This window comes from Megalopta genalis, chromosome 6 (genome assembly GCF_051020955.1).
Source record: "Megalopta genalis isolate 19385.01 chromosome 6, iyMegGena1_principal, whole genome shotgun sequence".
Lineage (NCBI taxonomy): Eukaryota > Metazoa > Arthropoda > Insecta > Hymenoptera > Halictidae > Megalopta > Megalopta genalis.
The window spans coordinates 13,561,031-13,578,572 of record NC_135018.1 but is presented as its reverse complement, the minus strand read 5'-3'; the positions used below and the strand labels follow the sequence as shown (position 1 = coordinate 13,578,572).

At 42.1% G+C, this 17,542-nt stretch overlaps 1 protein-coding gene across 5 annotated transcripts in view; it reads left to right on the top strand.

Annotated features, from left to right (window-relative positions):
- LOC117226122 (uncharacterized) overlaps window positions 1-17,542 on the top strand; it is a 797,792-nt gene that overhangs the window by 564,978 nt on the left and 215,272 nt on the right. For all 5 annotated transcript variants that reach the window (XM_076522565.1, XM_076522567.1, XM_076522568.1 and 2 more), the window contains one exon: window positions 17,089-17,207. In XM_076522565.1, the coding sequence (XP_076378680.1) occupies window positions 17,089-17,207 (119 nt within the window). The remainder of the gene's footprint in view (window positions 1-17,088; window positions 17,208-17,542) is intronic.

The window sequence follows — 17,542 nt, the reverse complement described above, 5'->3', positions numbered from 1 at the left end:
AACACCGAATCAGACTCGCAATGATAATTTCATACACGATCTACTAGGCATGAGCGTTACTTTTGAATCGAAATAAAGCTCGATTCCTCTGTTATCAAAATCTAGGAACGTAAATAAAGACGCAAAAGAAACAAAAATTGTTCCGTTCTATTAGTCAAACCATTTAGCATGAAGAAGTGCTAATCGAACGTAGCTGTGAAAGAAATCGTAGTGCCAGATGTTAATAACTCGGTAGTATTAGCCTTAAAAGAAGAAATACATTTTCATATATAAGTTCTGTCTTTTGCAATGAACTCGCAATTTTTATCTCGTCTCTGTTAACCGTTTCGAAAGCAAATATCGAACGTTCACTGATGCTAACGACGTAGCCATTATCAAACAGGTAGTAGTGCAATAGACAGATGTTACAACAACAATTGCACATTAATATTGTGAATAAAATATAGAAAATGCTTTGTTACAATATTCGAGATAAAATTCCAACGAGTGCCGAAAAATCGACGTTTCAGCAACGTCGATATCGAACGCCGTAGATTTTCGCTCGGTAATCGACGTTCCCACATCGACCGACGTTGCGGGCCAATAAAACAGCAGCAATGAGCGCAGAGATCACGGTCGAGTAGAAAGGTTCGAGATAATTCGAGCGATAGCATCGATCCTTTCGGGAAGCGACGCAGCGAGTGTCGGTGGTCGATTCTCGATAATCTGAGAGCTGGGAACACGGCGCACAATGGAGGTAAACTGATTGAACGAGGCGAAATATGATGGCATTCCTTCGGCTGGCTCTCGGTGGCTCAGACTCTTCATGCTTCATCCTTTTCTCTCTCTCTCTCTCTCTCTCTCTCTCTCTCGCTCTGATTCGAGTTTCGCCTCTCTCCCCACTTACTCCCCATGTACATACCTATGTACTTAAAACGACCAGTCTCTGGAACCGATAATATCAGAGAAGGGTTTCAGGAGTCGTTGACCCCGTGCTGCGATGATCCTCTCGCGATTCGAGGACGCGGAACCGAAACTCTTCGAGGAACGTTCATCCAGGGTCGTTGAATAACAGGCCGCTAGCCAACAGTCGATACGTTTCGCGTTATGGCTCGCTAAAGCGGCGCCGATCGTGCCTGGTCATTAAGTTAATTAATTGGCACGGCGGGGTCGGGACACCGGGTTGCTCGACTTGCTCGACGCTGGATGACTATCCGTGAACCTCGAACACTTAAGATACGTCCGGGGAACCGTGATCGGGAACGAGGACGCGCCGCTGATCGATGAACCGGCTAATCTGAATTTATCGAGTCGAAAATGCGCCGATTTAGGGTGCGCCAGCGTGCTCACGATCGTCCGCGGACTCCCTAATCTTGCGGGATCGTTCCGTGGTAGGTAACGAGCAGTGGGAACCCTGTTTTCGATAGGGTTCGTCGAAGATAGTTGGTTTTTCTTGAGATGAGAGGATGTCGGCGATTTTCTTAAGATATCTTAGTTTAGTTTAACTGGTTTTATACTGCGATTTCATTTATGATTTGCGATTTTTGGTGGATGAGCGAAACGTGGCACAGTTTCTTAACCGGTTGCACTCGAGTGGCGACTTCGAGGCACCATTAAAATTGTTGTATCACGATTCCAAAATCAATTTTTATGTTATCGAAGCTTAGATTTCAAAAATCGTTAAAAGCGTAACCTGTTGTATGAGTCGCAAGACTTCAATTTCATGCGCATAAAATGCACTTTGTCATATCAAATGGAAATACTATATAAGTCAGAAAAATTATTTTAGATTTATAGTTAAAATGGCTTCGAGTGCAAAGAGTTAAGAGTCGCTCTTTCTTTAGCTCCCTATCGTACATTGACGTATATGACTCGTGATAGGGATGTCTAGGAATGACTTGTTAAGTGTGAATGTTAGTACATTCTCTAAAGTCGGAATAAATTTTGTTCTCTCTTTATTATATATTTAGTTAATATCTACCCCTCATATATAAATGAGGAGTAATGATGACGTATGTTACATTTTTCTCATTGTCGGAAACAAGGAGTGTATTGCTCTCTCTCTCTCTTACTGACCAAATTTATCGTTAAGATAATTTAGAGTTATTGTTATATATACGTATACGCATTGTTTGTATTATTGGTATTATCGCTACACTTGTTCTGTGACATTTTAACATGTACAGACGACATTTTAAGACATAAGTCAAAGATCCAGTCAAATGTAGCCGCACGATAAATATAAATTTTCTTTCTCTCCGAGGATAATTGTGAAGATAATGGCACGGTAATGGGTTAAAAATAAGGAAAAGTGTTCAGAAGTAATCAATCGGATGAAGATTTGATTTTTCGTGAACATTGCCCACAAGATTTTCTATCGAAAATGCAGAAATGGTTAGTAGTTTTGTACGAGACGTTTTCTTTTTCTCTTACAATTTCAATATTTTTCCACATTGTTCTGGAAACACATTATTCAAATATCTTGATCATTTACTTCATATTCTCTTGCATCTTACATTGTGTGTACTGTTTCTTTTCTGTTTCTTTACTTATTTTCGATATACTCGCGCGACATACTGTCACATTATTGCAACACTGGGACTTACATTCGTCGATCAAATGAAAATTATTATTTCGTGAAAAGGAGAATAAGTAAACGATTCGTGTCAAAAGACGACTCACACCGTCGGCAATTAACCGTTTGGCTGCTGACGTATGTTTTCGGACATATGCCAAAACCGCGGTACTAATTGCGCGTGTATGGGAAAAAATGTAAACCACTTTTCATGCAATAAACTCACTTATATTGCTTTGCGATAACAAAAATTCAAAAATACCACTTATTTACATAAATTTGTTTCAATAAATTTTGTGAATAAAATTGGTAATAAGCACAGATTCTAGTGATTTAGAGCAGCGTTATTACGCTCTCCGCAGTCTTGGCATAAAAAAAGCAGTCAAACGGTTAATATCATTGTTCGAACCGTTTCCTCGTACGTCAAACGCTAGTAAATTTCATAAATGTTGTCGATACGAAGCGTTGCATCCTGATACAAGAACACCGCGTTCCGCGTTCCCGGAAGCGAGCTTGAAAGGCCCTCCGCGCTGTTCCTCGGCTCGTCCTTTTACGCGCAGACTCTGCCCTGTTTAAACGTTTGTTCCGGCTAACCATGTTCGCCTCGACGTGGCTACCTTGTCGAAGGGGCCTTGACGACGTTGGCCGGAGACGTTTCGGTCGTGGGAGGATCGTCGACGATGCGTCGGGCGATGGGTTGAGGCGAGGCGAGGCGGAGAAATGCAATTTGTTGCTTCCGGGTAGGCGAAGTCCTTTAAAGAAGTGCATCTTATTACCAGCAGCCAGCAGGGAGACGAGAAACTCGCGCTCCCGTAAATAATGAGGAAGTCAGCCAGCCAGCCATGCCGAGGGGACGTTACCGTTCGTGCCGTCGCGTTCGGACGGTGTGTTTCCGCCGCCTGTCGCCGCGGAGGCACAAAAGTGATCCGCCGCGAGGCTGGCCCTAAAATATTGTTAACGACCGGAAGCGTGGATGACTGGAGTTCAACGTGCAACCTGCTGTATCGGAGGAAAAGGAGACGGTCGCCGCCGCTGCTTGGTGCCCGCATTGTCGTCGGCTGACAATCGCGTAAAGTTACTACTCGCGCGAGCGTCTGCCGCGCCGCCGCCGCCATCCTGCGTCTCGAGCTCCTTTTCAATGGAATTACCGACAGAACGCACGAGCCAATACTCGCCTACCGCGGAAATCGTCCCGCAACTGCCGGCTCTGCGAGTACTCTTCCACGGAAATTTATTGTTTCCTGTTGATTACGCGTTCCTGGGAACGCGCGCGGCGCGACCGGCACAATGACGGCGTCGCGACGACTGCGGGCGCGACGTGAACAACTGAGTCAGCGAAGATATTGTGTCGCGAGCGGAAAAGTGATTAAAGAAACTCACTTTTTAACTGTACGCTACGGGTGGGAGTGTTCCAGGGCTTGGAAACGGTTATAATTGGGGTGCGGATTGTTATGGAAAATGAAAATTCTGTAAGTTGATACGAAGACACGTTGCGTGAAACGCGAGTCAGATGAAAATGTCTTTCCTGTTTTAATCATTTTAATAAGGTATAAGTAAGATAGACATATACTCTCGAACGCACAATTTTAATGACAATATACAGTGGCCTCATTTCTGTGACGTAATACGGTTGGATTTTTTTAAATGACATGTTATACATCAGTCCCTGTAGATTTTGATTCGCTAATTTCAATTCCGATGGCAAATTTTATCCACGACTTCGAGATTTTGAAAAAAAAAAGAAATAGATTTAGGTGGGAGAAACTTTACGACGAAATCGTGATTTCTTCGTTGAAATGATTTGATAACCCCGTGATTTTGTTTTAATCCTGAAGTGGTAGATTTTTGCGATTCGATTTGAAATCGTAACGTGTCATTAAAAAAAATACAAGCGTGTTGGATAAAAGACAATTTTGTTGGATATATTTCAAGTTTAACTCAAACTTTCAAGATTGACATAAAATATGTTCATACTAGATTCTTTCTATTTTTCCTAATTCTGTGACATTTCAGCTTCAACGTAACAAAAATCTTCGCGTTGTCTCATTTCTATCAAAAGTTCTTTGATTTTTACACGACTTCGTCACTTTGTCCCACTGTGCGCTGCAAAGGATATTTGAGGTCGTAAGAAAACGATGGATGACCAACTAAATAGCACGTTTTGTAATGAACCGAACGTATGTCATACCGCTATCACAAAGAACACGGCCAGTATTCTTGAAGGATCTGTCTACGAATTGAACAAGACAGGAGTATCTTCTAGTAAAAGGACCAAAGTCATCAAACGAATTACATTTCCGCCGACCGAAACTTCCGACACATTTGTATAAGTTGCGTATCGAAAATCATTCGAGGTTGTTTTTAAAACTGTCTCTCGTTGCTCGGAATATGCCGAAACACGCGTGAAGTAGGAGGGTAGTTCGTGGTCAGACAAGTTTAACAGAAACGGCCTGTCGATAAAACCGAAATGTTTCATAGTTGAACAAATAGAAATAGGACGCTATACGATCGGGCGAGTAGAGTAAGTCAATACGAGGACTCTACAGTATAACGGGACGACGTGCAAGCGGCCGAATGACTTATGCAACCGGGGCAAGCGAGGATGAGAGGTTTTATGATGGCATAAGTAACATACGACAACCTGTAATCGGGCAAGCGTAATAGGACAGCTGCGATCAACTAAGAGAAAGGTCTGGATTCGAAGAAGTAGTATATTGTTATCGATAGTCAGCCAGGTGGATCGTAGCCAATTTATCGTTTAACGAGGCTTGATTACGATCTGACAAGAAGATCCAGGAAGTTCTATGGCTGGAAATAGAGAAGTGCAACCAGGATGTTATCTGATTAGACAGGTGGAATTAGTACATTATATGACGAGACAAGTAGAACACAATTATTTTAACAGCCGAAAATGAGGGGTAGCTGAGGTCATTTGAAGTAACTTTTTCCTTTGCGAAAATGCAATCTGCGGCTTTGTTTACGAGTTATTAACGAAAAACACTGGCCAATGAGAGGTGACGGTGCGAGAGAGTGAGTCCGCGAGAGAGACCGCAGCACGAGGCTTTGACAGAAGGTCGGGACGGACTCGAGTCGCGCGTTCGAAGTATTGAACAAGTTACGAAGCGTGAACTTTCCGGATTTTTTTTATTACGTAAAAGTGATATTTTTAAGAAAAACGTTGTTCACCTTTACTTTAGAACGTCTGAAGAGTATTTACTAATTTTTCCGACCCGAAATTGTAAGTAATTTAACCGTGACGACTGTACACCTTGCTTAAAAATTTCATACATTGACCTTGGCATGACCTTGACATATTAAGGTTATGTCAAGGTTATGTCAAGGTCATGTCAAGGTGAACGTATGAAATAATTCAGATAATATTTTCGGCTGTTAAAATAATTGTGGAACACCCTGTATGAATGGAGAAGTAGAAAAGATCGATACATGATCAGACATGTAGATTATGATCGCTATATGAACGAAGAAGTAGAACAAGATCGGCACATGATCAGACAAGTGGAACAAGATCGTTATAAGATCGGACAAGTAGAACAAGATCGCAACATTATCAGATAATTAGAACAAGATCGCTGCATGATCAGGCAAGTTATATAGCAAGATCAATATGTGACCAGACAAATCAACCTTAAATGCTGTACGATCAGGCAAGTAGAATTGAAGAGTTGCGTTATCAGACAAGTAGAACTAGGACATGATATAATCAGACGAGGTGAAACTTGTACGTTCTATGATCAAACGAGTAGAACAAGATTGCTATGTAATCGTACAAATAAAATTAAGGGATCGTGTGATCAGACAAGTAGAACTAGGACGTTCTATAACCAGACGATGTGAAATTAGTACTCTATACGATCGGTAAAGTAGAACAAGGTTGCTACGTGATCAGACAAGTAGAACATGGTCACAAGATAATCATATAAAAAACAATTCAGATGTTGTGTGATGAGACAAATGAAATTGAGTACGTTATACTATATGTATGTTGAAACAAGTAAAATGAACACGTTTTTGATCAGACAAGTGGAATTATATATATATAGCCCTCATATTATACAATATCACTCTGCAGGGTGTCCCAAAAATATCTCGCAATCCGGAAATGGCGGGTTCCTCAGATCATTTGAAGCAATTTCTTCCTTTACAAAAATTTTCTCCGAGGCACCGTTAACGAGTTATTAACAAAAAGACAGTGACCAATAAGAATCGAGTACGGTTGACGCGAGGCGGCCCAGTCAACCAGCGCGCGAAGCCCAGTTCCGCTCATTGGCTCGGTCGCCTCGCGCCAACTGAGCTGGGATTCGACCGCTCGACCGCTGGCGCCGTTGACTCGCACGAGCTTAGCTGGCTCGAGGCGGCCGAGCCAACGAGCAGTCGAAGCCCAGTTCCGCCGATTGGCTCGGCCGCCTAGCGCCAGCTGAGCTCGTCTCTCATTGGTCACTGTTTTTCGTTAATAACTCGTCAACGGTGCTTCGGAGAAAATTTTTGTAAAGGAAGAAGTTGCTTCAAATGACCTGAGGAACCCGCCAATTTCGGATTGCGAGACATTTTCGGAACACCTTGTATAATCAGACACATACATTCAAGACGCTATACAATCAACCAAATAGAACTGGGACTTCTACTAGCCAGACAAGTAGCAATTCAATAATTTACACAGCTGTCTGATCAGCCACTCTACACCGCTGACCGCCGAAATCGATGCTACATAATACAGGAATAAATATCGCCGGAACAAACACTTATCTACTATGTGCTCAACACCCGCGGGTCATTGAGCGTAACGGTGATCCATCGAACTACCGTTTTCTTCCCCAAACGATTCGGAACACGGACGGCGGGAACAAACGTTAACCGAACCGACCGTCAGTCGGTCCGCGACCACGAATTGCCGGCTCTCGTGGTGTCCTCCTAACTTCATACATCGGATCTCGCCTCCCCCCTCCCCCTATCGGTTCGCTCTGTCCTCTGCTCTGCTCTCAAGGGCGATTCTCTCGCGGCTGGTCCCGAAGGTTCCCCCTTAACGAAGTATCAGTGTTACCGCCGTCGGATTACGTATTCAGGAGCGGCGTTTGGTCGGTGTACATTGGCGGGTTTGGCAGGCGGGAAGGCTGGTGCAGACGCGAAGGCCGCTCAGGGGAACCAGGGTGTAGGGAATGCTTCGGAACGGTAGGGAACGGTGGCAAGGGGTTGGTTGGTTGCCACCGGTGGCGGCGGGGGGATCCAGAAAGGCCAGAAGTAATGATGTTTGTTTAGCTCTCGAGGAAGGACCGTTAGCGGGGCTGGAAGATACGGGTTTTGGCACGAAGATGATGGCTAAGGGATGGAAGGGCAGGCCGGGCTGCTGTCGAGACCCGTTGAAACGTCTCGGTTCTTCTTGCTCCCGTGCTACTCCTGCCCCAGACTGCTCTGCACACTCTGTACACTCTCCCGCCGACATTCGAACCTCGCCTCGTAAATTGAAACTCCCGTGTGTTCGAGTCCGTAGATCTCCGGCTCCTTAGGAGTTAAGCTAGGCAAATTAGATTTTCTGCTTAGAAGCCGGAAGTACGATTTTCTGCCCCCATCGCGGTCCCGATCTGAGTTCGATCCTGCTTCTGGCTTCCTAAGACTGTCCCGTGGTCCCCCGGCGAGCCTTCAAGGACCGAGGATTCCGGAATCTGGAGGGATTCGAACGCTACGTTGGAAGTCTTTCAGTTTCCAGAAGCGTTCGGCATCTTGTTATTATGTCGTTCAGTTTTATCTGCTGCTTACGATCATTTGGAAATCTGTAACACTAAATCGTAATAAATAGACTGCGGATTTTATGCATTCATGGGAGAAATGAGCAGGTATAGTTGCAAACTGCTGTAAAATTAAACGGAACCAAGGATTTCGTTGCATTAATTTGAATTTATTGATATTATTAAAGGAAGGCTCCTGTGTTTTTTTTCTGCAATGGATGCAGACAATTTTTATTTCGCACAAAGTTCAATAGTCTAATAATAAAACCTAAGTAGAACTGTAGAATCTAGTAGGAAGTTTTGGAAGAATAGTGTCTATTTTTCGCGTCGATAATTTTGACAAATATATGCGAATGAATTTCTGTAAAATAAATATCTTTTTTCTGAATTTGATATCGAAATCATTAGTAGTAGTTGAGTACGAGACATTGGAATTGAATTCAACTCTTCGTGGTTTCGTTGTCTCCTATTTCGTCCACACATTTTTGTTAAAAATGCGGTAAATCCGCAGTCACAGAATTACAAAATACAAGAAAATCCGTGCCACTTTTATAAAATCTTCTTCGCCGACGGTGATTTATATACAGATCAGTAATTTAATCATCTCTGGCAGATCAACCAATGAATTTTTAAGAAGCCTATACTTAGTATGGACTTGGACCTTGCATATTATCAGGTGCTGCTTGAAAGTCGGCGAAAAAACGGTATCAATCAGGACTCAGTTTTTTAATTACGATACAAAAGATCTGACAAGCAGTTCTTTAATTAAGATTAAAAGTCCGATAGCGCGGATTACGGTTAACTTTTCTTTCGATTAACCCAGATTCCAACGCAGTGACAGCATAGAAACGAGAGAGGGACATCAGAGAGGGAGGCAGAGAGAGAGAGAGAGAGAGAGAGAGAGAGAGAGAGAGAGAAAGTAGACAAGAGAAAGAAAGAGAGAAAGTGTGTTATACATCTTCCGTAACGAGACACAGTTTAGTTTTATCTCAAATAATAAACTTCTGTTTTTGATAACGCTCGGAAATTTTATGCCCGCACGGGCCACTTATTTAAATAAGCAGTGTCCTTAATAACCGTTGTTAAAATATAATTTCGCACAGATTACCGTATACTTGGTACGGTCCGTTCGCTGCGCAACTTTCGTTTCAATTTATTAATACGCCGAGAACGATTATTTCTAATGTTCATGCGTCCCGATTAAACTGTTACCCACGGATGCCGTAAAGCGTTAAATCGCGTATGCAAATGCGCCGTCGCGGCAAACAAACCGAGAACTCGAGTACCTAATTAATTTCATTTCACATCCGAATTTACGCTAACTTTTTTCGCTTGGAAAATGTGCCGCGAGTGAAAAGTGTAAACATTAAATATAGTTGCGATGCAAACTTTGGTTACTAGCTGCGGATAAATCCTATCCAGTTACTCGGAAATTATGAAGATGCTTAAGTAGCGTAAGTTTTCAACTTACAAACCGTTCCAAACTAAATTTAACATTTTATTCGTCCAACGAGTATCGTGTCAAAAATTTATTGTCGTTCTATGTTGCATTGCCAAGCAAAATTATACTAAATTTTCTCTAAACACAAAATCGAAAAACAAACTTCGCTTCGTAATCGTTCGGCAGAATTATCCACTTTCTGGCAAATAAAACAATTAAATTGCCGTTACATTAGGAACAAACGGAAAGGCTAACAAGTCCGCGAGAAATATCTGCAAACATCAGTTTTAAAAAATTGCCGAATAAAGCTCAGAATTTTTACAAACATCGCGAATAACACAAAATATTGTCATTTCTTCGCAACGAGTATACTCGTCGAAAACGGCGAACTGGTTGAAACTGCTACAACCTTCGATATTTCGAACATTTTCCTGACCTCTTAAAGCTGCTACAACTGTGTATACTACCAACATTTCGACTCAAAAGAAATGCCACGTGATCGCGGAATCCATCTGAATACGTCTTAAAAATTTTAAGATCGAAACGTGCACCATTTCCGTTCAACCCTTTCGCTGCGAACAGCGCCTTTTGGCGCTCGGCTATAGACACTTTCTCTCAGCGAACAGCGCCTTCTGGCGCTCGATTATTAAATTTTGTTATAACATATTATATTAACACGTTCCGTGCCGAGCTTTTTTTACTCGAATCTTCACACTTTGATATTTTACTAAAACTTGATGTATTACGTGCAATTATTAATTCTCGTACACATAACAACGTAACAAAAACTTATCAACGCCCATTCTTGCGGTGGAAATTGATTCTTCGGTTCTAAATTTCTTGTAAACAATTTGTTCAGTTCACTAAGTACATGCAAGCGTGTACCATCGATGGTACACGTGGCACGGAACGTGTTAATTGTCTATATTATTTAAGATTATTAAAAATTACTCAAATTGTTATTATCATTATTATTACTATTATTGTTTGGCTGCAGTGTCGGCCAGTCGCCTCAAAGAAAAGACCAGCAAAATCGGTTTCACACACCGTCTTACGAGCGTCGCGCGTATCGTGTCGTTCGTACAGACAATCTACTATCGCGCCGGCTGCTGAGAGAGTAATTCATTTTTAGGCGTTCCGCAGCGAAAGGGTTAATAAAAAGAAAAAATTCTGAAAATCACCCGACGCATTCGCGAGCTTTTTAGAAAGTTGCACGAATACGTGCCAGCTGTCGCGTCAGGGTCAACTGTTTTGAAAAAGTATCGTCACCGTAAAACGCGATGGCACGGCTCCGTTCGCGTTTCTATTTCCGAGCAGAATCGAAATTGCACCGGGGGCTCCGGCCCGCAGAAACCCGTTGGTTCGCGGGCAACCTGTAAATTTCACGGCTGGAGTGTCAGCGATCGCTGAGTCGACGGTTTATCCTTTCTTCTCCCTCCATTAGGAAAACGGAAGTTTCCGGGGCGAGGGGCGAGGCGGGGGCCGGCGGGTCTCGGTGGACGAAGAAAGTTGCTCCCGGGTTTTCCGTTCGAGGCGAGGGAAATTTCCGCGGACGAGCTGGCACGACTTATTCGCGTCGTCGAAGTCAGCCTCGATCGAGCCGGGAGCCCCGTGTACCGGGCGTCGCGTCGCGCGGATGGAAATAACAGTGAAACGAAAAGTGGAAAGAACTTTTCCCGGCTCCCTTAATGGAGCTGGGAATCGTGCCGCGACGCCGGCCGTCGCCACGTGTTCGCCGCAGCTGCGCTGCAAATTAATTTCGATTTAACCGCGTCGAGCCGCTCGGACGCCGACTTTTCCTTTTGCCGGCGGCTTTCCGACGTGGAACCACTATCCCGACAACTAATGCCACACTCGACCTCGCCGCATGCAGGAGAACCTCTACCGTGCCGCTGAAAAAGCAACGACAACGTGTGTGTTCCTTAACCGTCGGATGACTGGAGCTTCAGCGGTCCGACGAACGCCGAAGCCGGGTCGTATTTCAGCCGAAACAGAAGTTCTTTGTTTACGTATCGAAGAATCTATTCTCCGTTATACGAGTGAAAATAAAGCAAATCGGTTAATTTTATTAGAAGAACTTATTTATAAACAGGAAATATATGTGTTCTGAGACATAACTGCTTCTTCTCTTTACGCAAAGCATCGTAAAATGAGAGAGCTAGACGATCAAATAATACTTATGCTCTTGTCCAAATGAACCCAAGCTCCGCCGCCCGAGAGTTTAAACGTGCCAAATGAATCTGACGGGGTCCCAATTTTCTTATTTACGACCATACGAATTGTGAAGTTACATTTATGGGAAATTTATTCAATAACATTTAATTGGCCGAAATAATGATAGGTTCATTCGATTTTTGCTAATAGGTGATTACGTTAAACTGCGTCTAGTTAAACACGTAATTATTTAAATAATATAATTCTGTTTAATGTGGTTATCAGGTCGATATTACAAAAATTTAGAAATTTTATGCGAAATATAGTTTCACGTAATATTTCTATGTTTATGTATTTAAAAGTTTATCATGACTGCAATTAGAAATTAATTAATTACGAAGAAAGCTAATATTCGCTTGGTCTTTTCCACTCGCCTGACTATGTACTGTAATGTACTACTTGTGTCTGTCCACACGTGAATCTAAATTATTCGTCTGATCATAAACGGTCCTATTTCACTTATCCGAGTACTGTCAGTTTTATTCTACTTTCTCATTCTCCTTAGTTAATTTACACAGCCTAGGTGTACTTGTCTAGCTATATGCTCTCCTATTCCACTATCCAGGCTATCTTGATAGTCGTCATCTTATCATGTGCTCCTTGCTTCAGAGCAGACTATTCTATTCTATCTATTTCCTAATAAGATCATCCATTCTACTTGACTGATAACAGAGTATCCTATTCTACTTCTGCGACCATATACAATTCCATATTATAGTATGTTTCTCTTACTGACGCTCAGGTTGTGTACAGATATGGACAATTTAGGAAGAGCAGATACGATTATTCGAATCTTGCAACTCGTTTTTATAGTTGTTGACAATCGATAACCATAAAAAATGAGCAACAAGGCTCGAACAATCGTATCTTCTTTTCCAAAATTGTCCGTTTTTGTGGACAATCTGAGCGACAGTTTCACTGTCTTACTGTACTTGTCCGACTATAGCTTGTCCTAAATCAATTTTCCGACCATAGACCGCCTTATTCTATTTACAGTTTGCTTGTGGTTTTATGGTGTCCTATGAAATGTTTTGAGCTAGTTAAAATCGCCATTCTTGAACATCGATGGAGAGTATCATTTCAATATTATAAAATTCGATACAAAAATTCGTATTTTCTAAACATCGTTTCTAAATATCGCAATGAGCTTAATTTCTGTTCGATGATCTTGCTTTACTAGACTGCGGATCTTTATGGAAGATAAAAATTATCTAACTTAAGTCTAAAAAAAAAGGAAATTAAATGAAACCGTATCTCTTCTTTTAATAATTTTAATCATTTCAAGGGAAAATGGCAACGTAACTGTAAGAAACAGATACGAAATGAAACCGTATCTCTTGTTTTCATAATTTTATCTTGTTAATTTTACTCATTCTTTCTAATCATTTGTATCATAATTGCATAAAATCCGCACTACACTAATTACAATAAAAAGAAATCTCCGATACGAGGAAGAACATTGTACAAAATTCAATAATTATCTTCTCCTCGTAATTCATCACCGAATTATGAATCCCGCTTATGAGAATCGGAGCTAAATAAGACCGTAAAAGGTTAATATCTCGAATATAAAAAATTCAATTATCAAAACAGTTTATTTTAGAATTAGTTCGCCTCGTAAAATGAGGATTTCTCGCGAGCATTCAATTCTTTTCGGAACTGTCTTGAGCTGGTACTAAAATTTACGATCGAGGAGGGAGCAGAAGAGAGAAACCGAGAGAAAAAGAGAGAGAGAGAGGGAGGGGGAGAGGGAGCAGTCTTATAGAAACGGTGTGACAAGGAAAGGGCATAGTAATGAAATGGCGAGGGTTAATTTTATCAGAAACGCCCTGGTAGTTACCCTGCGAATTTGATCCACGGAATTTCGCGCGATATTTGGCGACGGCAAATTCGACACCAATTCGGACTATTCTTGCATGGTTCTCGGACTTTCGAATGGAACAACGTCCATGCGCGCTGGTCCCTCAGCTTTTAGCTTCCTGAAATAGTTCCTGAAATAGTGCGCGGCCCTGGGCGAGTAATAAACCCAATTCCACATACTTAACAGGCATACCATCCCCAACACCCTCGACCACGTCTTCGGCGCGGCTGTTGTTAATACGAAATGCCGTGCCGCCGTCTCGCGTAATTAGAAATTTCACAGGCGACAAACTGTCTCGTTTTCCCGCACTAAATAGTGGCTTCGGTTTCGAACGCGTCTACGTTGCTCGGATCAGACGCTTGTTGCAGACGATTCACCTTCTCTCCGCGTTTCATTTTCCCTTCACCGTTCTCAAGACAATTAAATTACAGATCAGTCATTGTTAGACGAACTTTTATGCGGTTGGTTGGCGATTATTTTATTCGGGTTAAACGCCGCACGGTCGCTGATATTTTGTTTATTTATTTATTTAATAACTCTCGATTTTCCGTGATTCTTTTCATTTTTTATCGTTCGTTTTATTTTCATTCTTAATTAATCGTATACACGTAAATATATGTTAATGTACATTCTGCATCGTTATACATATATGTATTGCTCATCCGTCAATCATTATTAACCATTGTTAAGCTTTTTTCTATGTTTCTAACAAAGAGTTTCTTACTCGTGTGTATACATGAGTAAATTAAAATAAATTCAATTAAACTATTTTATAGAAACTGACGGAGAGCGTCAACTTCTTTACTGAATCAGAAAGCCGACAGTGCTCTAGGAAGTCTGTAGAACATTTCATAAAATCATTTAGTACATTGCTTGAAAAATTGAATTTGTCGATATTAACGAAGCAAAAATCTCGTTGAACTTTCTCAAATATGTTACTAAACAAAGTAATCTTTCGTGGAATTATTTAGATTCAATTGCTTCAAACAATCACGTTTTGACTTTCAAACGGGAGAATTGTCTTTTCAGAAGAAGATTTACATTATCCAGTATTTAATAGAATTACTTTAAAAAAGCAGCTTTAAAGGATCATCCGAATCAGTGTTTTACATACCGCGTTTTTATATCCAGACACGAGAATTATCTTGATGAAAGACGATTTATATTACAGAGCGTTTAACAGAAATTTTTCACAAGAGCATTTTCGAAGGATCGTTTAGATCATTGTTTTCGAAATTAAGTTTTTTGGTCTAATGTAATAATCGTCTTTTCTCTCAGAAGGAGATTTATGTTGCAGAACGATTTAATAGAATTTTTTCAAAACAGCATATCTCTGGAGAAGATTTACATCAGATGAGCTCGGACATAAATTTTTTGGAGGACCGTGAAATAGCGTTCGCGAGGACAAGTCAACCTCGTAAAAATTGAACCGGAAAAAACATGGACATCGGAATGAAAGGGACTCGAAAGCAAAGCGTCGTGATCGATGGTAACGCGAACGTCGGGAAGCGGCAATGGTATCTTTATCGGCGTTCTAATGATCGCCGTAAAACTTTGTCCGGGCCGGGTTTACGATGGCTGGCGGGCGGTAATTGAAAACTGTGTCCAGTGCGTTCCGTTTCGCGGGTCTGCAATGAACCGTTCGGAACGTGTGCCGGCCCGCAGAGAATTGCGAACATTTGCGCGAAACGCGCGCCGATTATCGTGTATTAAAATCGTGCCACTCGATTCGAGCCCCCGTTACACTTAGTTTGCCCGCGATTGCCAGCCGTAATTTTGTTACTTGCTCGACGAACAGGCTCCCTACGTTCTCATATCAGATTACCGGTTAAAATCGTTTCCGTTCGTAGATGCTCGATTCTTTGTCATTGGCAACGCCAGTCGATATAAAAATGCTTCCGTATCTTTCGTATCACAATAATTGAAATTACATTTGCCAAAAGTGCCGTAAAATCTACGCAACTCGTCCGAATAAAAATGCAAATTTGAATTTGCCTTTGTTATTTTTATTATTATTACATGCAATTGGTAAGAAATTGCCACTTAGATCTTTTTCATTATCGAACAGGTTATGCAACATCGTCTAATTGCATGTCCTGCCAAAGTTTATCAGCTAAATAAAAATTCGTCGTACAAACTTGAACATAAATAACTAATCATTCTTGCGGCGTGCGGTTTTTCAATCATTTTAAAGAATTGATGAATAGCAGTTTGTCGATGAATATCAACTTCGCGTGTCCATATAAAATCATCGATTGAAAACATCCAGTAACTGGTTCGCAACATGGTAGAAAATTTTATATAGAACACAGTTTAAAAATATCAGCTGCAACGAATCCAAAATTCGCAATTCCATCGGCTGTCAATAAATCCTTTTACCACAATATATCACAACGCGCAGCAGATTCAAATCCCCAAAACATAGTCGGCACAATAATACGATCCGGATTTCATCGAAGATGTGTATGATCGAAAAATGTAAAACAATTATTTAAATGGGGGGAAATGTAACACTCGACAAAATAAAAGCAAAATAAAGATTTCTGCATCGATATTAACAGGATGCTGAGGTACACGCGACTCTTTCTCTGTATCTTTACAGACTATACGTAGCACTTTGTATTTTATTTTGTTACTAACTGGCACGTTCGATGGTTAGCAATCTCTGCAACGCTAACATTCTACTTGCTTCTAAAAACGACATCCGTTACACAGAATTCAATCGAATATTCCCTAAAACGAAGTTACAGGCTTCCCACTGAATAAGTCACGCTTCTTTAACACTAAACTTACCACGGTCAAAGCGATCTTCTAACTTGAATGAATTACGTTATCGCAGCAGCTTTCATGATTAAAAACTTTGCAAAACCAAAATTAATTCGATCTTCTTACTCGTACCAGACGATAACACCAATCGATATTACCATTCGATGGTTTTAGCGTTAAAAAGATGTGACCATTTTCTTCCGCGCTTCGGCATTCGGGCATCGAATAAAGTGTCCTGAAAAACGAAGGTCGCAAACGGACCTTCGAGAAAATTCATTTGTACGGGTTCTCGCCACGGTTTTGGGATTCGGGACCGAAGTGCGGCGCGGCGAAGCGCGAGGACTGCCATTTAATAACTCCGCGTTAATTAACTGAATACAAACTGGATGCAAGCTCGGAGCGTGTCCCTTTTGTGTCCCCTCGGCGACGACGACGCAAATAAGCCAACTGTCACGAGGCGGCGTTCGCCTAGCTAAAGACGCGCTGACACGGTGCACGGTTTCTGTCGCAGGTCTGCGGGAAGGTGTTCAACAACGCATCGGCGCTCACCAAGCACAAGCTGACGCACAGCGACGAGAGGAAATACGTGTGCTCAATGTGCCACAAGGCGTTCAAGCGGCAGGACCACTTGTGAGTATAGATACGCGATTCAGGCCCCCTCTCCCCCCCCCCTCTCTTTCCGCGTCGATTAGCGGAACCGGTGCCGTCGTGTTTCCGCCCTCGGCTGCAATTAGCGAAAACGGGACGAGCCTGCTCTCGCCTAGCTCGCTCTTTTCCGCTTTCAACGGCGAAGAGCAACTATCGCGACGATTTCCATCGCCAGGCCCCGTCCCGTTTCACCCTCGGACAACCGGTGCCGTTGCGCTCCCAGACGCCGTTGCGAGCACCGGAAACTACGTTTACGAATATCACGGTTCCTTCTTTCCGCCCCTCTGCCGATAACTGCGACGACTTCGTGCCCTTCC